Genomic DNA, 25,176 nt, shown 5'->3' with positions numbered 1-25,176 from the left:
TTTCCCTAAGCCTTATCTGCACATAAAGAAACTGGGGGCGGGCGCCTGGCTCACGCCTGTAATCCCAACACTTTGTGAGGCCGAGGTGGGCAGATCACCTGAGGTCAGGAGTTCAAGACCAGGGTGGCCAACATGGTGAGACCCCATCTCTGCTAAAAATACAAAAATTAGCCGGGTGTGGTTGTGTACACCTGTCATCCCAGCTACTCAGGAGGCTGAGGCAGGAGAATCCCTTGAACCTGGGAGGCGGAGGTTGCAGTGAGCTGAGATCGTGCCACTGCACTCCATCCTGGGCAATGGAGTGAGACTCTGTGAAAGAGAGAGAGGGAGAGAGAGAGAAAAGAAAGAAAAGAAAGAAAAGGAAGGAAGGAAGGAAGAAAGAAGGAGAGAGAGAGAGAGAAGGCAGGCAGGAAGGAAGGAAGGAAGAAAAGAAAAAAGAAACGAAACTGGGGGCCAGGCGTGGTGGCTCACACATGTAATCCCAGCACTTTGGGAGACTGAGACAGGCAGATTACTTGAGAGCAGGAGTTCTAGACCAGCCTGGCCAACGTGGTCAACCCCGTCTCTACTAAAAATACAAAAATTAGCCTTGCGTGGTTGCAGGCACCTGTAATCCCAGTTACCTGGGAGGTGGAGGTTGCAGTGAGCCGAGACTGCGCCACTGCACCCCAGCCTGGGTGACAGAGCGAGATTGTGTCTTCAAAGAAAGAAACTAAAAACGGGATGGGAGGGAGGAAGGGAGGGAGGGAGGGGCATAGAGAGGTGGTGGTGTGGTGGGTTTGTTTCTGGGCCTTCATCTTTGACTACCTGGGGGTTTGGGATCTCATATCCTTCCTCCTACAGATATTGTGAAGATTAAATGACAGGAGAAGTCCTTAGAGGGGTGCAAGACACACAGCCTCACTCAAATGGTAATTGTTAATGAGTATTTAAAGATGCCATGTATTGTGAAACTACCATAATGGTAGATAGATATCATTATGCACTTGTCAAAATCCACACAATGTGCACCACCAAGAGCGAACCCTAAGGTAAACTATGGGCACTGAGAGCTAATGATGTGTCCATGTAGGTTTAAGATTGTAACAAGTGTACCACTGTGGTGCAGAGTGACAGTGGGGCACGTGTGGAAACAAGGGATACATGCAGCTCAGTTCTTTCTGCTTACCTTTGCTGTGAACCTAAAGCAGCCCTAAAAATAAAATTTAATGAAAATAAAAGATGCCATGTCTTTTTTTTTTTCAATTACTGACACATTACACAGTTGTGCAGCACTTTACAAGATTCAGAAAACCTCATGAGCATATTATATTATCTCATGCTAGCCTCACAACTTTGAGCTGAACAGGGCAGAAGCACAGGCATGGCAGTTTTACAGATGCTGAAACTCAAGGATATTAGTAGAGAGCATTAGACACTATTGAAAAAATCTAGTCCTCAATTTTCTGATTCAGGATCCTGTGTATGTTTAACAGACTTCTTTCCTCTATTTAATACCCACTATTTAACAAAAACAAACAAAAAAGAAAAACCCTACTATTCAGTTTTTAACCTGGTTAGTTGTTTTGCACATAAGCATTAAGTCACATGATCTACTTGTTAGTTTCTAATATCACTTGAAATTGGCACAAGTCCCTGAAATAAGCTGTTAGAATAAATTTCACGATTATTTAAGCAGTATGTGAGCTTATCTCAGAACAGCAGCTGTCCTGTGGTGTCAACATGAGGTGGGTGTGGTAAGTGTCAAAGGAGTTACAAGCTGTAACCACTTTTAGATTTCCACTAATACGTGACAGAACTTACAATAGTGAACTGTTTTGCCCTGCACTTCAGGCATTAGTTTCATAGTTCTAGACATTTAAAAAAGTGTTTTCCTGGTAAGACCTCACTTGACATCACAACTCTGTGGAAAGCTAAGTATGGTTTCCATTTTATCAGAATGGAAATCGAACTGCCTGAGATTAGGGGACTGCCACACAGCTGGAAAACGAGGTAGGCCAGGCCTTGTCTAAGTCTAGAGTTCCATTCAGTGGAAGGTCTGTGAAGTTCTTGACTGCTGCTGTCCAAATATGCCTGCTTCCAGAGAAAAAAACTACTGAGGGCTTTACAGTTTTACCGGGGTTTGTTAAATTCTGTTTTCAACGTGTGTGTGCGCGCGTGTGTGTGTGTGTGTGTGTATATTGTTGCCTGTAACACTGGACTCTATTGATGTATCCAGGATCTTTTCCACTCACGAAAGATTAAAAAAAAAAGGGAAAAAAAGAAGCCATTTGTCAAACATATTTCAAGAAGAAAAATACACTGAAGTTATCTAAGAACATTTAAAAACATTTTTGCACACTGCTGATCCTGCACACATTGAGCAAGAGTTTTTGTTGTTGTTGTTGTTTTTTGAGACAGAGTTTTGCTCTGTCACTGAGACGCTGGAGTGCAGTGGTGCCATCTTGGCTCACTGCAACCTCCACCTCCCAGGTTCAAGTGATTCTCCTGCCTCAGCCTCCCGAGTAGCTGGGATTACAGGCGCCCACTACCAAGCCCGGCTAATTTTTGTGTTTTTAGCAGAGACGGGGTTTTGCCATGTTGGCCAGGCTGGTCTTGAACTCCTAACCTCAAGTGATCTGCCCACCTCGGCCTCCCAAAAAGTGCTGGGACTACAGGCGTGAGCCACTGCACCCAGCTGAGCAAGTTTTAAACACCATAGGTTGGGGCCACTGGACCACTGCTATACTAAAGAGATTTCATATTTTTGTTCCTGAGAGAAGGTGGCAAGGAGAACCTTGGTAATGGGGCATTTGTAGAGCTGAAGACAGATAAGCTGGCTGCACTTGAAAGACAGCTAGGCCAATGGACTTAGCAAAGAGCAGATGTTTCAGTATCCCAGCTGGGGCAGCAAGATGGGGCTGTGACCACATCCAAGTAAAGAATCAAGGGCAATCCATTCTGCAGGCCCTCTGGTAAATACTGCTCATTGACCCATGGATCCACTGTGAGGAACTGAAAATCAAACAAAACACCCAGTACTTTGGGCAGAAGCTACCATAAGGATCAGATTAAAATGTAGGAAACTTTTAACATCCTTAAAGGTATACAAGAAAACATGGCTCCTGTGAAAAGGAAGAGAATATAAGGAAATTAAGGAAATGAGAGGTAAAGGAAGGTCAGTGAGGTAAATTCCAGAAAATTAGAAGTGCAATAAGAAAATCCATATTAGAAACAGGAAGCACCAGAATGACAGTAAAAATTCAGCCAGTCATGTAGAGATTAAACTTGAAGTTTTCCTAGCATGAAGTCGCTGGATAGATGTATTTCTATACTGAGGTAATGTTCTTTCTGAATTACAGGGATAAATTAAAAAACAGAAGCACCCAGGCAGAAAAACAAAACCTACAAGAGAACAAAAATTAGCCTGGTCTTAGACGTGTCTTCTGCTATAATGCCAGAAAACAACAGAACAGCATCAATGGGCTTTTCAAAGAAAAGTGTGACAAGCATTGTAAGCCTCGTCGACTTTCATGCATGAGTTAAAGAGAAGAAACCAGAAGGGGGGCAGCTGAGGACAGTCACGTAGAGCAGCATCAGCCCAGGCTGCGTCATTCATTAGTCTGCGTTCAAAATGAGTAGGGAATGATCACTATTTCTTTCTGCTACGGCCTCCAAATTCTGAACTCTTTAATTTTGATATGATTTGTCTTTAGCTAGACTGTCTTCAAATAATTTTTTAAAAAAGAAGGGCACAGGGATATGCGTCGTCTGAATCCTCAGACATCCAGAATGTTTGCCCAGCAAGCACCCCCTGCGCCTCCCTGCCTACAAATTCCCCGCCCCCTCACCCCCATCTGTGCCTTTTATAATAACAAATTTATATGTTCCCAGAGCCTGGAACACACTGGATGTTAACACACACCAATGACTGCAAGGGTACAAGTCAAAGGGAACTCTGTGTATGCTATTTTAGAGGAGTGTATTTGTCCTTTCTTCTCTTTCGTTAAACTCCTCTTACTATCATTCCCAATGTCCTCATTCCTTCATCTTTTTTTTTTTTTTTTTTTTTTTCCAGGAAATTTAGGAATCTTTCACTAGAAAATAATGTAGATAAAATTACAGGTTGAAATTTTGATTTTATTTCAAAATGATAAATAAACCGAGGCATAGTTCTGACCAGGTACTATGTCTGCAGGGCTTTTGAAATTAAAGAAACAGTCCGGGAGGGCTCCAGTCAGACCCAGAATGACACCAACCACACTTGTGACTGGCAGAGATAACCTCTTTGATCTTCAGGAATTTTTAAAAGTTCTTCATCCTAATTTCTGAGTATCATAAAAAGTAAAAAGTACTTTCATTTTATTTTTCCTTTGAAAATGTTTTTAGTGGCAAACAGGACTACTTGTTTTCCTTACTTCATTTTGATAAGCATAGTAGTTATATGTCAATTTACTTAAAATTAGAGAGGGAGACCCCAGAGACCTGAGTGGCACTTCTCATCCACTGAAGGCCCACATAAATAGGTACTCATGTTCATGTTATCGCGTCTACAAATAGCAATAAAATGATGTCTGTAAATTGGAAGTACAGCAGTAGCAGTTCATACATATTTGATATGCTTTCACACAAGGATTCAGTAAACAACAATAAATATAATTTCCCCTCTTCAAAACAAAAAATGGATTTATACGGAAAAAGGGTTAATTTACTTGGGGTTTATCAGCACACCATTTTTAATGTGCTTTGAAAGAATTAAAAACCATGAAACTGTATTCATTGAATACCGGTCCATAGTTACATTTTTTCTTTTAACCTGGCTTAAATACATACATCATGGCTTTCTATTAAAATCCTTAAATCTAAGGGGATGTGTGGTGGATAAGACTATATTAAAAATTCTTCCTCATTAACAATTTCATTAAATTAAAAAAAAATCTGACATTTCCCTTAAATGTTAAGTTGAAGCCTGATCTACGCTGCTGTGTCCTGTGAAATGAACCTAATTTTCCGAGTCAATAGGAACGCCTGAGTGGCCATTTAGAGTGCTGCATTTTCCTTCCCTCATGATTCCTGCTGGGTCCTCTTCGCTGAGGCTTTTCCCTGAGTCATATATTTACTGGAAAGGCTACCTAGAGGAGGGGAAGAAACAAAACCCAATATAAATGAAACAAGCCTCACTTTATGACAAAAGCCGTAAAATTACTTATTAATTAGTCACAAAAGCTTCATACTAGAATTGGTCACTTGTTTAGAATCAAGTAATAAGACTAGATATTAAAAAGTATATATGCAGATGATCGATTAAATATAAGCTTAGTCAAAATTCTTTCTGAATGCAGACAGGTTCCTAGAGTGATCTCATTTTAATACATTTACATATTCACTATTTCCACGCTGGTACAGAGCACCAGACAAACCTAAGGTTCTGCCTTGTATAATTCAGTATCTTCATTTGCAACCAAACACAATAGATTGCAAAGAATTATCTGGCCAGAAATAATTATCTTAGATCATTACTCTGCAGATACAAAGCTGTGGATGGTAATCATTGTAGCAATAACTCATCGATATAAAAGGAAAAAAGGAAATTTATATTTGCAGGTGGAGGACATGAATGCGGATTACTGATTAAAACCAATACCACAGAATAGTTACTAAATTTTGTTCTGGAGTCTGAACAAATAGATCAATGAAAAAACTTAAGAAACCTGAGAAATTCTTGGTGATTATATGTAACAAAGTAATACATAATGAAGTTTGCATTTCAAACCAATGGGGCAAAGTATGAATTATTCAATAACTGTATTATGTCAAATAAGTAATTTTGGAGGCAAAGAAGGAAGGTAGTTTCCCTCCTCACACCATATCCTTCTTCTCTACCCATTTCCAAGTGAACTACAGAATTAAATGTAACTAAGAGAAAGTCAGAGCATAAGAAATAGTGAGTATTTAGGTAATCCTGGGGTAGGGTAAGAGTTTCCTAAGCATACTACCACACTTAATGAACTTGTAAGTCAACAGATAAAAGAATGAACACCAATAGACAACTAGGTAATGAAAAGGTAATATACAAAATAGGAAAAAAAATGACATAAGTATATGAAAAAATTCAGTATCGGGGTAATCAATGAAATGCAAATTAAAACTATCAATTTTTGGTTACCAAATTATTAGGAGGAAGAAGATCAGGAGGAGGTGGGTAGAAATTCTGCTAAAGAAATATTCATAAAAACCTTATAATTTAACAATGCAAAGAACTTAAAAGTCCCAAACTTACAATATGACCAAGTATATAAGGAACTATGCACATAATAGAATATTAGGTATATACAGAAGGATAATAATGTGAAAAAACAAGGTATAAAACTATATAAATAGTATTTTCAAAAAACTAAAAAACACCCCGCCAATCATGTATTTGATGCCTCATTTTCTTTCTCTGTAAAATGAGGACAATAATACCTGCCCCTCGAAGTTATTGTGAAGATTAGATGAATACATGTAAAGCAACTGGAATAGTACTTGGCACATAGAAAATGCTTAATAAATGTGAACTATTATTACATTAATGTAAAAAGACAGGAAAATGTTATCCCCAAAACCTAAAAAGTAGTTAATGCTAGAATGGAGGGATTTTAGATGGTTTTTATTTTCTTCATTTTACTTAACAATACTTTCTAAATTTTCCATAGCAAACATAGTAAGTACGCAAATAAAAACATTCCCTAAACACATACTTTTCAAAGCAGGACATCTAGATAATCAACTCACAACGAAAAATATCAGCCAGAGAATTCAGTAAGAAATTTCAGTCAGGAAGAAACGAAGTACTTTATTTTCTACCATTGTATTATAGGCACCCATCTTTGATATTGTGAACTGCACAAAGTATTGAGATTAGGTTTTTCAGCCAGGCGCGGTGGCTCACACCTGTAATCCTAGCACTTTGGGAGGCCAAGGTGGGCAGACTGCCTGAGCTCAGTAGTTCGAGACCAGCCTGGGCAACACGGTGAAACCTGGTCTCTACTAAAATACGAAAAAAAATTAGCTGGACATGGCAGCGGTGCACCAGTAGTCCCAGCTACTCAGGAGGCTGAGGCAGGAGAATTGCTTGAACCCAGGAATGGAGGTTGCAGTGAGCCAAGATCATGCCATTGCACTCCAGCCTAGGCGACAGAGCAAGACTGCATCTCAAAAAAAAAAAAAAAAAGAGATTAGGCTTTTCACCAGAGGGAAAAATGCTCAGATCACTACCTCCTACTCTATACACATATAAACTCTGGATGGATTAAAGGTCTAAATAGAAAAAACAAAGTTTTAAAGCTGTTAGAAGAAAATAGAGATGGATATCTTGATGACCTCAGGTTAGAGAAGAATTTCTTAAAAATGACCCTAAATTATGAACCAAATGATGATGAAAACGAATTATGGAAAACTAATAATTTGATTATCTCAAAATTAAAAACTTTGGGATGGCAAGACACACAAAAAGTTGAAACAGAAGATATACTGCAGGTAGACACTTGAAATTTATGCAATAATAAAAGAGTGGTATTCAGAATAAATGAAGAACCTTTAAAAATTAATAAGGAAATGATAATTTAATGGGAGAATGGGCAAATGATTTGGACAGACAATTCACAGAAGAGGAACTCCAAATGGCCAATAAATACGTAAGAAGGGCCTGTAATCCCAGCACTTTGGGAGGCTGAGGTGGGCAGATCACTTGAGGTCAGGAATTCGAGGCCAGCCTGGCCAACATGGTGAAACCCTGTCTCTACTAAAAATATGAAAATTAGCCGGGTGTCATGGTAAGTGTCTGTAATTCCAGCTACTCAGGAGACAGGAGGCAGGAGAATCGCTGGAATACGGAAGGCAGAGGTTGCGGTGAGCCGAGATTGCACCATTGCACTCCAGCCTGTGCAACTAGAGTGAAACTCCATCTCAAAAAAAAAAAAAAAAAAAAAAAAAAGTAAAAGGGCCCCTTGCATCACCAGTCATACAAATACACATGAGAACAACACCATAAGTAGTTCTCATCCATATTTGCAAAAATAAAAATTCTGAAAAAAACAATCAAGTATTTGAAAGGATATAAAGAAATGACCCACACAGTGCTAGTGTGAGTTCTAATTATTTCAGCCAATACAAGGGTAATCTGATAGAATCTAACTAAAATGCACATAAGCAAGCTACGACCTAACGATTTGACCTGTAGATACACAAACCCAAACCCTAAAGAATCTCTCGCACATGCTCAAGGGGACTTCTACAAGGATGTTCACTACAGCACTGTTTATAACAGCAGAATATTGAATACAACCTAAAACTGGGTAATAAATACATAGAATATTTTGTATTCACAGGGTGGAATACTGCAAAGAAAAAACCCCAAATCTAAAAACAGCAACATATAAAAATTTTAAAACAGATGGGGTCTAGCTTGTTGCCCCGTCTGGAGTGCAGTGCAGTGACTACTCACAGGTGCTATCTTTGCATACTACAGTGTCAGATCTCCTGGGCTCAAGCCATCCTCCTGCCTCAGCCTCCTGAGTGGCTGAGACTGCATGACCACGTCACCATCCCCGGTTCGTAGGACATTCTTATTATATACCATGATATGCCATTTAAATTTAAAAATTCACCAAGGAGAAACATATGGTAAGGAATACCTATGGAAGAGTACAAAAAAATGAACCAGAAGGGGCTGGGCGCAGTGGCTCACACCTATAATCCCAGCTACTCGGGAGGCTGAGGCAGGAGAATCACTGGAAGCTAGAAGGTGCAGGTTGCAGTGAGCAGAGATCACACCACTCCACTCCAGCCTAGGTGACAGAGGGATACTTTGTCTCAAAAAAAAAAAAAAGGGGGGAAACTAGGAGACTTAACCTCATAATAATGGATGTTTCTAGGGCTGAGAGGGACATGACAGACGAAACGATCTTGGTGATGGTACTCAAGGCACTTCCACCACCTCAGTGACAGGTCTTTTATTTAAAAAAAAAAAAAAAAAAAAGATTGAGCCAGGCACAGCACGGTGGCTCATGCCTGTGAGCTACTTGGGAGGCTGAGGTGGGAGGATCACTTGAGCCCAGGAGTTCGAGGCTGCAGTGAGCTATGATTGTGCCACTGCACTCCTACCTGGGTGACAGAGTGAGACCCTTCTAAAAGAAAAAAAAAAAAAAAAATGGAAAAACAATGCCAATTCTCTAGAAGGTAAGTTAGTTACTGTTATACTGCTACTTGCCCCGTTTCTGTTTTTCCCAAAATGTTAAACCCTTTGGTAAGTACAGTACTAGTAGTTTTACTACTGTAGCATTTAAACATGTAATCTACTATATCCGAAAAATGTTCACTATACCTGAATATAAAATATTTGCATGTAAAAAAACAAAAGTACTAGAAATAACAGATGAATGAATTTTTATATAATATAGAGGAATAACATGACATTTATAAGATTTGGTATCATATGAAACCATGCAAAAGTTGGCTAGATCACACTATTAAAACAAATATTCATCTGTATGGCAAACACATATAAGTGAGGTTAAAAGAATAATAAACTGGGCCGGGGGGAGTGGCTCATGCCTGTAATCCCAGTACTTCTGGAAACTGAGGAGGGAGGATCATCTAAGCCCAAGAGTTCAAGACGAGCCTGGGCAACATGGTGAGACTCCGTCACTACAAAAACATTTTAACAATCAGCTGAGTGTGGTGTCACTAGCGTGTGGTCCCAGCTACTCAGGAGACTGAGGTAGGAGGATCGCTTGAGGGTTCAAGGCTGTAGGCAGCTGTAATTGAGCCACTGCCCTCCAGCCTGGGCAACAGTGAGAGCCTGTCAAGAATACTCCAATAAAAAAGCACAAAGACATAAATATAAAGAAAGATAGATGAAATCATGTAAAAAAAAAAAAAAGGTAAAGTTCAATGGTAATAATAGGCATTCAAGCAGGTGTAAAAGGAAAAAAGACTATCCCAATGACGTCGGGGTATGGGAAACAATGTCATTGACTCTCCGTGATTGTCAACAATCACAATTTGGGAATACTGGCATCACTGTCAAAATGTGTATACTTTTAAACCTATCATTCTTATGAGTGGGCATTTATCCTGATGAAATAACAATATGTGAATATTGTGAATATTCACTAGACAAATATGTGAATATTCATTAGAGTGTTTTATGTAAACAGTGCTCTTTCAACCAGGGTCCATGGGTTCCTGAGCCTACCTGACAGGGCATGTGGCTTGATCTCGGCTCCCTGCAGCCTCCACCTCCTGGGTTCAAGTGATTCTCCTGCCCTCAGCCTCCCGAGCAGGTGGGATTATAGGTGCACACCAGTACACCTGACTAAATTTGCACTTTTAGTAGAGATGGGCTTTCACCATGTTGGCCAGGCTGGCCTCGAACTCCCAACCTCAGGTGATCTGCCCGCCTTGGCATCCCAAAGTGCTAGGATTACAGGTGTGAGCCATGGCGCCCAGCCGCAAGGATAGTTTTGAGAGAGTCAATTTCCAGCTCTTCAACTTCCATATATACTCTTTCTTAAAAATTATATGCCTGTGAATGCCTTTGTGGTCAAGGCTTAGGCTGGTTTTCAGGAATCACTCCACCTATCCTTTCTAACTCCCCTTTCACAATTATTCACCTACTTTACAAAAGAAAGGCGTATCTCCTAACCAGCCAAATCTTACTGTGGTGTATTGCCACGAGGCAAAAAAAAAAAAACAAAACAAAACCAGAGAAGAGGAGAAGCAAACAAAATGCTGGTATCTGTGGTAAATGTAAATGCCTCTAATTAAAATCCAAATTTTTGGCTTTCATAAAATTACACTGATAGTGGATGATCATTACAAACAATTTTTGATGATACATCACTGTGATTTTTGGTCATGTAATTAAGAAGGAATCAAAATAATTGAGGGGCACTATTGCAATGTATCTTCTATTCCCAAACTCTTGAAGTATTTCTATTATTTTTAATTTGCCATCATAAAGAATATTGGGGTTTTTCCATTTTTATCAACTATAAAAACAAAAAAATTAGGGAGAGAAAAGGAACAGCTTCATTCATGCAGTGAATAATATTGACCCAAAGATACATGAATGTATAGGGAAAAAATCTCATCTTTCTTATAAATAAAAGTCATTTTCAGTAAGTAAACGTAAAAAGTAATTTTTAATTAAAATTTGTAACATTTGTTTTGATCAATTATATATTCTATTAATTGTGAAAACTCAATGTAGAAAACATTTTCATCCTTTGAGATTTAATAAAAAGCTTAAAAATTTAATTTGTAGAAAATAGACAGGGTCTAGCTTGTCGCCCCTGTCATTTTTGTTGCAGATAAGCATGATAAGCTACTCAATAAAATATCTGAAAATGTGTAATAAAAGTATATCATCTCAGGGAGAAGTTCAAACAAACAAAATATATCATCTTATGATGAAATTCTAGAGAAGTACAACAAAGGAATTTGAGGAGGAAAGGGAAATGATATGTAATTTTTCCCTGTAAAAGAAGAGCTGAGCTGTATATAAATGATGGTGGGTATGAAAAAGCAATAATATTTATACTTCATTTGATACATTTAAGGCTGATTTAAAAGTTTTATTTTAAAATGTCAATATTTACAGACCCCCTCCCCCAAGAAATTACATGCTTTGCAACTACAATGAAAGATTTAGATATCAACTTTAAAAATGTACAAGGAAATATGTGGACTTCCAATATTGTGGGAAAGAATATGCAAGCACAAGCTGTGAAGACACTTGATATATCAAATATGTGAAAACAGCCAGTCCATTAATAAGACATGATTAAACAATGGTATATTAATACATCAGAATATCCAGAAAAGGATATCAACAAGAATGATCTATATTCACTGACAGTGAGCTCTCCCCATACTATTTTAAAAAGTATTTCTATTATTTTAAACTTATTTTCATAAAGATCACTGGTTTTTGTTTTTTAAAATAAGCAGGCTTTAAAATTCTGGTCAATGATAAATGCTGTAAAAGAATACATCATCATGAGAGCAAAAAGACACCCACCAATCTCTTTCAGCAACTCCAATTTCTCAGATTCCAAGCCATGAGATTAAAATGGAATAAATAAAAAGACAGAGGTAGTTTTTTTTTTTTTTTTTTTTTTTTTTGGTAACTTTCTTTACCAAAAAAAGGGTAGGAAGATTAAGGAATAGAAAAAAACATTAGTTTTCTGAGATTCTCATACTGAATAAACTGTCATATATAAACCAGAGTAATTAACGTAAGCATAAAAATCAGTTTATCACTGTGGTACCACAATCTCTACATACTTTTGTTAAAAATTTCCATTATTTATTTGTCCTCCAAGTTAGAAGAGATAAATTACAGCAAATGTTTGCTAACCACAGTAACAAAGGGCAGTGATAATTTATTGAGTGATGAGATGTGTCAATGCTGTGTTAAGTGCTTTATCTACATGAAGGTAATCCTTACAATCGTCCTGTGAGGTGTTAGCACCAATTTACCAAAAAGGAAACTGAGGCACAGAGAGGTTGCATAACTTGACAGAGGTCATATAACTAGTAAATGGTTGGGCTGGATTTCAAACTCAAGTGTCTCACTCTAAAACTCATGTTCTTGACCATTCTCCTGCTTTGTCTTTTTATTCCTTCCAAATAAGTTCACCTCTAATCAATAAAACCTACTGTATATCTAAGGCATTGTGTGTGGGGGGATGGGGCGGAGGGAGGTAACAACAAAGAGCAAGGACATTCACGGGATTTTCTATCTACTATGATCTCCTTTGGGAGGAAAGAACTATATGCAGCCTAGAGGAAAGGATGGGGGTAGGTATCGGGAGAGGAAAGAGAACTTGACTGAGTGCCTGCTCTGGGTGGTACTTTAATCTTCTTAGCACCCTATGAGATAAACGGTGTTAACACCAATTTTATAGATGACACATCTGGAGCTCAGAGAAACCACATCTCTTGCCTAAGGTCAATACACCATATTTGAGAGTAGGGGTGCCGTCCATATCAACATGCTCTCTTGAGAAACTACCAGTGGGCCAAAGACATACTTAGTACTACGGAAAGGAAGAGCTGTGGGGAAATTAACACTACTTACAGGTGAGATACAGTTCACATTTATAACAACATAAATAATTTGGATACACATATCACAGATAAACTAGACAGTTATATCATCTGTCATATACTTACTTGGAAGAGTCCAATTTATTGGATAGGATAGATTTTAACCACCTATAAATGCTTTCTTTTGTCTGGTATAAAGTAACATAATTTTTTCTGGTATAAGTAACATAATTATTGCAATACATTTTTCCTGTAGTAAATTTAAGTTAATACTTTTTTTCCAGTTGCTCAAAAGATTTATAAATATGTAAGTTTTTTACTCAGAAGATAATTACAGAAATCATAACTTATTGTCAATGTCATTTCTAGGTATATGCCCAGCATCTATATTTCTCTCTCAATTGAGCAATGCTGGCACTGGAAGACTTGGTGGTACCCTGAAGGAATAATAACATCAATGCAATCACCACTACGAACCTTTTCTCCGCTCTCACTACATGCAGGCGCTGTTCTAAGTACTTTTACATGGATTTCTCAACATCCCTGTCAGGTATTATTATTACCCCCTTTTTACACATGAGGAAACTGAGGCATATGGAGAATAAGGCAGTCTCTCAGAATCACAAAGCTAGAAATTACACCCATGTAATTGTAAACACTATGCTACATTATTCTCAGCAAAATGAACACCGTGGCTACGCAAGAATTTGTGTTTTTTTTTTTCTTTTTCCCTAAATAAAGTGTTTAGAAAGTGTCTGCTCAAGGCTGAAGCTTATGGCCAGATGTGGTGGCTCATATCTATCATTTTAGTATTTTGGGAGGCCAAGGTGGGAGGATCGCATGAGGCCAGGAGTTCAAGACCAGTCTGGGCAACATAGTGAGACCCCATCTCTATAAATGGGGAGGCTGAGGTGGGTTGGTTTCTAAGTAGCTACCCTGTCTCCACACAGCAGCCATAATGAGCTTTTTAAAACAGGATTCAGATAATATCACTCCTTGGCTCAAAACCCTAAAATACTCTCTCATTTCACTTAAAGGGGGAAAAAACCCAACAAAAACAGTCACTACCACTGCTGAAGGCGCTTCATAATCCAGATCTACCCACCCTCTGACTTCACCTCCACCTCCACCACTCACTCAGCCTCCTGCCTGCTCCACTCTGTTTTTTTTTTTTTTTTTTTTCAAATTTCTTCTCTGTCTCAAGTTTCCAATCCTGTTCCACTCCTGCCACACTGCCTCAGTGATGCTGTAGGACAACACCCGTTTCCATCTCTGAGTTTACCAGTCTAACACCAAGTTCCCCGGACTGGCCCCTCTGTTTCATTTGATTCTTTGCTTAAATGTTACTTTACCAGAGAGGCTGCCTCCTTAGCCAACCATTCTCTTTCCCTTTTCTTGTTTTGTTATTTCTTCCTAGCATTTGCCACCACATGACATATTATCTCTGTATCTCTTTATTGTCTACCCTCTTCTGAGAAGGATGCAGAGTAAATGAGAGAAGGGGCTTTGCTTGTTCACCGCCGTATCTTCAGTGTTGAGGCCGGTGTCCTGAATTTAGAAAGGGAGGGAGCGGCTGGATAACTATTTGTTGAAAGAATGAATAAATGAAGTAGCTGAGAGGTAACAGTGGAGTTCAGGCTAAGCTTATTTTTTTTCTTTACTTTGTGTGTGGCAAATACTCTCCAGGAGGAGAAAACACTGCAGGCAAGACAGCAGCAACAAAAAGCACGGGACTGGAACAAATAATTGAAGACTCTGGTTGCCACTCATGGGTGGTATAAACACCACTTGGAATTTACAAAACACACAGGCCCATGCTTACCCACTGAAGAATGAGCTTTAGGAAATAAAGGTAGAGGATGGGCAACCGTATGTTTTAAAGCTCCCCCAAGTCATTCTGATGTCCAATCCCTGTTAAAAGCATGTATTCGGAGAAAGAATCTCAAAAGGCATGTGGTAAAGTATGCAGTAAATAAAATAACACACATTTGTTTTTTTTAAAACCCACATACCTGACTGGGGACTCAAAAATATTGTTGTTTTTTGTTTCTTTTTGTCTTCATGTAAAAGCACTGCCTAAAAAATGAAATAGACTGGTTTACAAAATTGAAAGGAAGAGCATCTGAAACAGCCTTAAAACCGAAACCATATCCAAGGAGAGCTGAAATAAGGCATGTGGGTGGCAGAATTTTGCAAGTTAACTGAAAAGCGAGACCATATGCAGGAATTCTGAAACAAGGCCCTGCCATCCGGTGCCCAGCAAGCCTCACCACGCACCACACCCACAGACAGAAAGAGTGCTGCAGGTCAGCCACAGGAAGGAGGGCCCGGGCTGCCAGCATGGCGGCAAGGACCTGGCACAGAGCTGAGAGCACTCAGGGAGCATCTCCTGAGTGAACAGATGACAGACACGCCTCCTTCTCGGTTTGAGCTAGGTTTACCTGAACAAATGGACCAGTTGGTTTCAATGGTACAGGTGAGGGGGATCCAAACATACAATCTGATTTAGACATTCCTAAAAAAGAAATTAGCACTTTTTGTCCCTACTTTAAATTGAAAGCTGTAGCCCTGTTTTCAAATTTTCACAGAGAGACTGTCTGTTGGTGTGACAGAAGCTCCACTCAGTATATTGTATGGACAAAGGAGCAATATATCTGAAGAAACAAGAGAGAGCAGCATAAGTTTTAGACAGGAAGAAGCAACTAATTATTTCTTAACTGCCACCAAGGGAAATTCCCTATATCTATCTCCATGCCTCCACTGTCATTTCACGTTTAAAATATGACTACTAACTTTAATGTGTCAAGACTGCATTCGAAAGGGACCACATTTCCAGATAAGTGCTCTTCCTTATGCTTGATAATCCCCCTGCCACCCAGATTCCCCCCTCTTTTTGAGTTGCTGCTGTCCCCCATAGGCTGCCAAAATCACTGTTCTAACTGTTGTGAGAGCTTCCTTAGTAAACAACTTAAAACTTGCTGCTAGCGAGAAAAAAGAAATTCATCAAAGCTGGGGCAAATTCTCCACTTTGTTGTACCAAAGAGGAAGACTGTAATAATGTTTCAGTCATGAGTAATCAAGACAGGCTTCCAGTCATTTTGGGAATAATTCTGGGAATACTATTTAAAACTTATCTATACTATTTACAGTTTCCTTACCCATAAAACTGCAGATATTAACGCATTTAATGAAGCTGTTGTAAAAATTAAATGAAATTATCCATGTAAAGTACTTAAAATAGTGCCTAACTCATCATGAATGCTCAATGAACGTTAGCAACTATTATTGTAATTTCTTTTACATACATTTTCCTCTTAAAACAACACAAGAAAATCACTTTATTCTGGTATATGTCCCATGTGAGCAGCTAAAGCTGTATCTTTCATAAACATTTAAACCCTACTCTAAAAATAATAGATAAAAAATGTTAAATATTTTTCTTTTCATATAAAGCTCCTTTAAAAAAGAATGGGTATAATCTAAAAATCTCCTGTCTCAAAAAAAGATACACTATATTGCTGAATATGATAAAATAAAATAGAAGAGAGGTATTCTTGTTCCAAGAACTATACACATGGAGTATTTTAAGGAAACTGTAAAGCAGCTGACATTTTATGCTGTCCACAAACATATATATACAACTGAGGATAGCGACAGGATTGACTACTTAACTAGAAAAAAATTACTTCCCAAGATTTCTTTTCTATGCTCATCAAATTTCATCACTTGCACAGTTCTGAGAAGTGAGAAGGTAAATTGTTTTGTAAATCATTACTTATTATACACACACAAGGTACCCTTATAGTTAGTAGTCTGCTTAAAAGGTGCCCACAATAGACATTTCACCCATTTAGCAAAAATGGCCAATTTGTATTTAACAACTCAAAGCGGCCAGATTTGGGGATGGTGTTGTACTAATGATGGCTAATAGATATTTTCTTCATCATAAGAATAATCATGCTCACTTGTAGAAAATCAAAATGACAAAATCTACAGAAAGAAATCTTCCATAATTCCCCTCTGCAGATATACCCACTGCTAACTATGCAGCCTATTTCTTTCTGTTCCCTTTTCTACGCATGTGCCTGTGTGTGGCTCACCTGTGCACAGAGCATGGTGTCTTGAGATAACTCTAGCTACCGCCACCCCTGTGATTTGATTTCACAAGTACATATACCAAGTAGCAAAGCTCAAGTTGCAGCTTCTTTTCTGGTCACTGAGGCTACATTTGCAGGTACCAGGGATGGCTACACTTTCACCTCACTGATAATCTTAGAAAAGTTCACCAAATGACTCTCATAAGACTCTAAATAAAGCCAGGAATAAGATATATGGAGGATCAACATTAAAGGAGGGGGAAGGGATTTTACTTTCTTGAAAACAAGATCTTTTTTGAGTAAATATATTGATAAAGAAAGATAACTAAAATAGTAAAGAGCTCTAAAAGGGAGATTTCCCTTGAGATGTTAGAGCAAACATCAAGGTGTGATAGGTGTCCATACCTGAAGAGCCTTTAAACTGTGGGCATTCCTTTTTAATGTGCCCTTCTCTTCCACAAATAAAACAACGCTTTTCTCTTAAGTCTTTGTCATCCTGTCTCTTCCATTTTTCCACTGGTGGTCTGAGGATCTTCTCCCTCCCCAGGTCAGCAGCTGCCCGCACTGGCTTGGCTTTCTGAGGTGTGCACTGTATGGGCTTATCTTCTTTTGTTGACACCTCCCTTTCTGTGTATTTGTTGTGAATTTCTTTGTCCTCTTTGCTTCTTTTTTCCTTGTTCTCAGGGTATCTTTGGTTCAGGGCATCTTCCTGATCTCGCCGCCGTCTCACTCTGTAGAAGACATCGTATTAGTAGCAAAAATCTAAACAGAAGCCTAACAAAATATTAAGGCAATTCTAGATTTAAGAGATAACCAGGAATAGAAAGTTTAAAAGGAAAAGCAAGAACCTAAATGAAAATCCATCTTCTCTATTAAGACGTTCCCTCAGGGTTTAAGGGTGCAGTTTTTCTTTTTCATTTTCAAAGTCGCTCTAGTGCTGTAAAACCAACAACTGCCATTAGTGGCACTCCTTGGTTGAATGCCTACTTTGACACTGATGTAATGAAAGGCAAATCATACTTGGAGTGATTTCTTGAATGGCCTTTCTGGCACATTAGCATTCTTTCTTTACCAGGCACTGGAAATTTTAGATGTGAAGGCTTAAATTCACAAAGGAACAATGGTTATAAGATTTATAAGATTTATATCCTCAAAACGTCAAAATCATTTCTCCCTTGTCCTAATAATCACCGATTTTTGAGTAATGAAGAAAAGGACTGAAAAAAAGGGCTTCTCAAATTCCAGATGGTAACCTAATTTGAGCACCATGTTTCAAAATATTACTGTACAGTTAAAAACACCACTACACCATTACTGTACAGTTAAAACACCATTACTGTTACCACTACATTACTGTACAGTTAAAAACACCATTACTGTTACCACTACATTACTGTACAGTTAAAAACACCATTACTGTTACCACTACATTACTGTGCATTAAAACGCATTACTGCACACCACTACACCATTTACCGCTACGGTTAAAACACCATTACTGCACACCACTACGCTGTACGGGTTGGAAAACACCATTACTGTACAGTTAAAAACACCATTACTGTTACCACTATATTACTGTACAGTTAAAAACACCATTACTATACAGTTAACACCACCATTACTGTTACCACTACATTACTGTACAGTTAAAAACACCACCAAAACAACGTGTCCCAGGCAAGAAAGCAAAAACATGTTTCTCTTCCCTCCCGCAAAAGCGCCAACCGCAGAAGCATGGTGACTAAGCCTAAAATTGACACTACTCACAACAATTATTAAGGGTTAGGTGGAATACAAACAAAGAGTGTTAAAATCCAGTGAACTGTTTGTGAATATAAATCCCAACGTGCTGAACAGGTACTGTACATTAGAAACGTCACTGAGCTCCTGAAGGAGCTCCCTTGACTGTTCACTGACTGAAATGATTCTGAACTTCTCACTACTGTAAAAAGGAAGAATTTTTGTTTCCTCTTTTCACCATGTTGGCAAGGCTGGTCTTGAACTCCTAGCCTCAAGTGATCCGCCCACCTTGGCCTCCCAAAGTGCTGGGATTACAGGTGTGAGCTACTACACCTGGCTTTTTTTTTGAGACAGAATCTTGCTCTGTTGCCCAGGCTGGAGTACAATGGTGTGATCTCGGCTTACTGCAATCTCCGCCTCCTGGGGTTCAAGCGATTCTCCAGCCTCAGCCTCCCGAGTAGCTGGGATTACAGGCACCCACCACCATGCCTGGCTAATTTTTAGTAGAGATAGGTGACCATGTTGGTCAGGCTGGTCTTAAACTCCTGACCTCAGGTGATCCACTCGCCTCAGCCTCCCAAAGCGCTGGGATTACAGGCGTGAACCACTGCACCTGGCCTAAAGTCACGTTTTAAATCACTTCATTTCATTAAAAAATAAAATAAAAAACGTAAATGTATCTGAAAACTGCTGGATTTCACACAAGTGTATTTTCTTTGTTATAATAGTACCTCATTTAAAAATTGGGACATTAAGAAAATAAAAACACAACCACCCCTTCTGAACATTTACTTACTTTCTCCTCATAGGACAGTCTTTCATAAAGTGTCCGATTTTCCCACAAATTCGACAACATCTATCATTTGGGGCCAGCTCTCCTTCAGTTAACACATCTGGATCAAAAAAGTATTCCTAGAAGAACATAAATATATAAAAGTCTGAACTATTCATGTGAGATTGGAACACAAAACTTGATATTAAACAGTCATCTTACAATTCAATGTTGATATAACATTACTTTTAATAAATATTATTTATACTGCTTAATTCCAAACAAAATCTAAAACCATCAAGGTCTAACTCAGGATAGTTTTAACTAAATCCATTTTTGTTTATTTCTTTTAGTCATGCAGAGCACTCATGAGCCCGAACCCTAAAGGTTTAAGCACACTTCTAAAGAAGCGGATTACACATCCCTGTGAGTCAGTTTTCCCAGGATGTGGGAGGGAGTTGAGGCCAGGTACAAAGGCTTTGTCTCCTTATCACATGAAAAGGCTTTAAACCTAAAGAATTGAGAAACATGATTTGCATTACACAGATCATATTGAAGAAAAGAAAAAAAAAAAAAACTATGTGTTGCTACTTCGCTTAGTTGTGGCTACCGAAGGAAAAATAACAGAACAAAGGAAAGATAATGGTCTAGCCTGTAGCCTCTTTGTACTAAAATGAAGGTGGAGGCCAGCAACATGAGCATCCCCAGGGAGCTCGCTGGAAAAGCAGTCTTGAGCCTGATCTTAGACTTGCTGAATCAGAATCTGCACTTTAACAAAATCCTCAGGTGATTTGTTCTAACAAGTTTCAGAAGCACTGGTGTAGAAGCCACATCAATATCTAGCAAAAACCAGATGTACAGATGTAATCAAACACTGAATGTGCCTATAAAACAAAACACTTATGCTAAATTTTAAATGTCTTCCCTGGGAGGAGAGAGGGAATAGGGGGTTGTTGGTCAAAGGGTACAAAGTTTCAGATACACAGAAGGAATAAGTTTTGAGATCTGTTGCACAGCAGGGTGACTATAGTCAATAACAGTGCATATTTCAAGATAATTAAGAGTAAATCTCAAATGTCTCCCCACAAAAAATGGTGAGGTGATATATATGTGTTAATTAACTTGAATTCATCATTCCATATACATGTATCAAATCATCACGTTGTGCTCCCTAAATTATATGTCAATTAAAAATAACATTAAAAAGTCTTTATAAGGAAATTAATGCAGAAAAACATAACATTATTCTTAACAAGACCATCTAGTCCCTAGCCATTTTTCTCTCACTGAAGTTATTTTCTTGACACAATTCTGCTTTGTTTTCAATAGATGTGGTTCCTTAAAAACTCGAGTATCAAGTTATATGAGAAGAGATACCTGTCTGCTACAGGAAGCACTGTTATCCCCCTAGTCCCAGCAGAAGATTTACTACTTTTTGCAAGCAGATTGGAAAATCTAGATTCTAGATATGTACAAACTGGGCTTGGCCAAGGCTGGCATCCAGCCAAACGCTGGCGGAACAGCAATGCACCTATGAAGGCTAGCACAGATAACCAGGAAAAAAAAAAAGGTATCAAAGAGGAAAACAAGAATGGAACAACCTTAAATCCATCTTCTCTATCAGGAAGCTACCTCAGGCGTTAGAATGTAGCTTTACTTTCTTTCTGTTTTCGCAGTTGCTCTAGAGCTGGTACATGTGTCCCTGGTGCCATGTTACAAGGAAAAGCAGCAGCAGCAAAATTAATAATTTTTCCACCCAAACTCCAATTCTTGCTATTTCTCTCTATTCTGATGGCCTTTACCCAGGGATATTTAAGAAAAAGGGGGGCTCTGGGAATTATTCTGTACTATAGTCATTTATTTTGGCTAGACTCACCGACTTTCTAAATATTTAAGTTACTACTGAAGTGATGTGTACATATTAGGCACCTTTTTTTTTTTTTTGGTATTTTCAACAGACACTTACCATTTTTGAGGGGTAGTCCTTTGGAAATCCCTTGACAGGAATACCAAATACTCTTCTACCATTGATAAAAGCCTTCATTATAAAATTTGTCACTAAAAAGAAGAGTAAGAACTCAATGAGGTGGGTTAAAAGGAAAAGAGATTGTATTACAAATGACAAACTACCTGGGCCTGGTGGTGCCCGTTATTCTAGCACTCTGGGAGGCTGGGGTAGGAGGATAGCTTGAGCCCAGGAGTTTGAGACCAGCCTGGGCAACAAAAGCAAGACCCTGTCTCTATTATAAAAGTAAATAAATAAGTAAAATAAAAAATAAAATGACAAATGAAGTAACTTACTTTTCCTTGATAATCCAGCTCCAAGATTATGATTCAAATCAAAGGGATCTAGGCAAAAAAATTTAAGAGCAAATAAGGTAATCAAATAGAAAATGCCACCATTCATGCAATAAGTCAAGTTCATAAAACAAGACAAGGATATCATCTACTTTGCTTATCATTAATAAGTTTTAAATTCACATCATAGAAAAGAAGTGCAAAAAAAAGTTTTAAATGACACCTGTTAAATGAGCTTAAAAGTTATAATAAAGCGAAGCAATACTTATTCCTAAACATAAGGCAAGTTTTTCCACTACAGTGTTCATCAGAATAGAGGGTACTGCTTTACATTTAAATCATTATAAAGCTCTTTATGTTACGACTGGCTGCCTATTTTTGAACAAAATACTGTTTGCAGAAGACACATTAGCCTGATATTACTTAATGACACTAGTTTTGGATGTATATAGAAGTTATAAATACATTTAAAACATTTTAGCACTAAATGTTCCCACTATGTAACAAGTTTCTTAAAGATCACTTTAGAAAATAATTCATCATGGAGATTACAAAACACACTTATAAGATAAAACACACAGAAATATACATCTGTCCCAGTGGCATGCCATTGGCTACCTGGATCTTGGGATACAATTTCCAGTAAAAGCTTAATATAGACTCTCATTTGATCTTATATGTCTGCATCTCCGTCTGCATCTCAAACATCTTACATAGCTGTATATATGATGTGTTTTGGAATATTGTTTGTTAAATAACCTAGGAAATGGTAGGAATGATGAAGCTAATGTCAAAGATGTATGAGAGGTCTGAATAAACTGTCTCATGAAATAAATGGGGTTAAAAGCACTATTTCTAAACCCAAATACTGTTTTATAAGTGATCTAAAATAATATACACCCATAATGATTCATAATTTAGACATTATGTGTAGATCTCTAACTTCTATTTTTTACATCCCTAAAACAATATTCAAGAAGGCAAAGAGAAAAAAGTGATGACCTTTTTTCGGGAATCCTCTTACTGAGAAAATGAAGGACTGCATGGATATAGTATACACAAGAGAAGTAAAAAGAGGCATCTTCCACTAGCCAGTTACGCTGCTAGTGAACAGTAACAGGTGTACCATATTGAGATTGAGCCTAAGTTTATCGAAGTATAGGACCCTTCCTTCAGCTTAACCCTGCAATAATCACTGCTAGGAGAAGGTTACCTTCATCAGTTTGGTCATTCTTTCTTCAAGTGATTTTTATATGTGCATGTGTATCTTTGGTTATTTGCTTGGTGTAGTGGAGATACTACAATATTAGCTACTGTGCAGTTAAAGAAACTACTACTCGTTGGGTGCTGTGGCTCACGCCTGTAATCCCAGCACTTTGGGAGGCTGAGGTGGGCTAATCACCTGAGGTCAAGAGTTCGAGACCAGCCTGGCCAACATGGTGAAACACTGTCTCTGCTAAAAATACAAAAATTAGCCAGGCGTGGTGGCGTACGCCTGTAGTCCCAGCTACTCTGGAGGCTGATGACAGGAGAACCCAGGAATGTGAACCCAGGAGGCGAAGGGTGCAGTGACCTGAGATCCTGCCATTACACTCCAGCCTGGGCGACACAGTGAGACTCCGTCCCCCACAAAAACAAAAGCAAATGACTACTATCACCACTGAAATGCCTTAATTCTAAAATAGCTGGTTATATGATTATGAATAAAGTCTTCTTTTTAGTTTAGCCTATTACTAACAGCTTGTCTGAAAGTAATGTAAAAATTAGAGGCAAAAGATAATAACCTTCAAAACTTAAAAAAGAATACATTAATAGGCTGGGTGCAGTGGCTCACACGTGTAATCCCAGCACGTTGGGAGGCGGAACTGGGCAGATCACCTGAGGTCAGGAGTTTGAAACTAGCCTAGGCAACATGGTGAAACCCCGTCTCTACTAAAAATACAAAAAAATCAGCCAGGCGTGGTGGCGCATGCCTGTAATCCCAGCTACTCGGGAGGCTGAGGCACGAGAATCACTTGAACTGGGGAGGTAGAGGTTGCAATGAGCCAAGACCGTGCCATTGTACTCCAGCCTGGAAGACAGAGCGAAACTGTCTTAAGAAAAAAAAAAGGAATACCTTAATAAGTGACAGATGATAAGAACTGCAGTGATAACGAAAAGGAGTAAGTCAAAAGTTCTATGTGTTTGACACATGAGATTTTAAAAAATCAAAACTGTATTTGTAACCCATGGTGATCTGAATTTCATTTTACAAAAGTTCATTGTATTTTAATACTGCCCATATGCAGAAATAATAATAAAACCACAACTTAGAATAGTCCATATTATTTATGTGATACAAATATATTTAAAAATTTAAAAATCTCATTAAAATTAAAAAAAAATATTTCTTAGGTCATTTCTCAACTAAGGCATTTAAATTCCATTTTGTCTCAAAATAAGAATCCCACAAATTGGAAATAAACAATCAACTATTAGCATCAACGGCTCCAATAGATCACTACCTTTAACAGAAAAAGAAAAGGTGGCCAGGCGCAGTGGCTCACGCCTGTAATCCTAGCACTTGGGGAGGCGGAGGTGGGTGATCACCTGAGGTCAGGAGTTCGAGACCAGCCTGGCCAACATGGTGAAACCCCGTCTCTACTAGAAGTACAACAATTTAGCTGGTTGTGGTGGCAGGTGCTTGTAATCCCAACTACTCAGGTGGCTGAGGCAGGAGAATTGCTTGAACCTGGGAGGCGGAGGTTGCAGTGAGCTGAGATAGCGCTACTGCACTCCAGCCTGGGCAACAAGAGCGAAATTCCATCTCAAAAAATAAAAAAATAGAAAAAGAAAAGGCTTCCATATGGTCAAAATAAATGTCAAAATTTATGTACAATTACTTATAGGTGAACTCCATCAATAGCGAATGAAGATCTTGAAAATTCACTTAGTGGCACTCTTCAAACCCCCGAACAGGAAGGTTGTAAAAGTCCCACTTTCTTGAAGCTGCCTTATCACTACTGATGCCTTATTCTTCAGTATGTGTCCAACAATAGTAAAAAATTTGTCACGGTGAAATGGCTTCAGTCATTTAAAAACAAATCTTTAGGCTGGAAAGAGACAAGTTGGCCGGGTATGGACAATGAGACTGGGGCACTGCACACCCCAAGCAGCTGGAAGAGCTCTGCAAGGAGGAAGAACAATGTCCTT

At 38.5% G+C, this 25,176-nt stretch overlaps 1 protein-coding gene across 12 annotated transcripts in view; it reads right to left on the bottom strand.

The window, feature by feature from the left end:
• Positions 1-4,098: 4,098 nt before the first annotated feature.
• TUT7 (terminal uridylyl transferase 7) overlaps positions 4,099-25,176 on the bottom strand; it is a 65,201-nt gene continuing 44,123 nt past the window's right edge. For 3 of the 12 annotated variants that reach the window (XM_031654075.1, XM_031654077.1, XM_031654076.1), the window contains exons 23-28: positions 21,988-22,035; positions 21,653-21,744; positions 19,711-19,826; positions 17,577-17,902; positions 15,516-15,589; positions 11,577-15,150 (exon numbers count right to left, since the gene is read on the bottom strand). In XM_031654075.1, coding sequence (XP_031509935.1) covers positions 14,989-15,150; positions 15,516-15,589; positions 17,577-17,902; positions 19,711-19,826; positions 21,653-21,744; positions 21,988-22,035 — 818 coding nt within the window. In that variant the 3' untranslated portion in view covers positions 11,577-14,988. Of the gene's footprint in view, positions 5,112-11,576; positions 15,729-17,576; positions 17,903-18,019; positions 18,109-19,710; positions 19,827-19,873; positions 21,389-21,652; positions 21,745-21,987; positions 22,036-25,176 lie in introns of those variants that run through there. The other 9 variants (XM_031654084.1, XM_009189052.4, XM_031654080.1 and 6 more) reach the window with 7 other exon arrangements.

Source organism: Papio anubis, chromosome 13 (assembly GCF_008728515.1).
Source record: "Papio anubis isolate 15944 chromosome 13, Panubis1.0, whole genome shotgun sequence".
NCBI lineage: Eukaryota > Metazoa > Chordata > Mammalia > Primates > Cercopithecidae > Papio > Papio anubis.
Note: the sequence above shows the minus strand (reverse complement) of the source record. Positions and strands in the feature narration are given on the sequence as shown.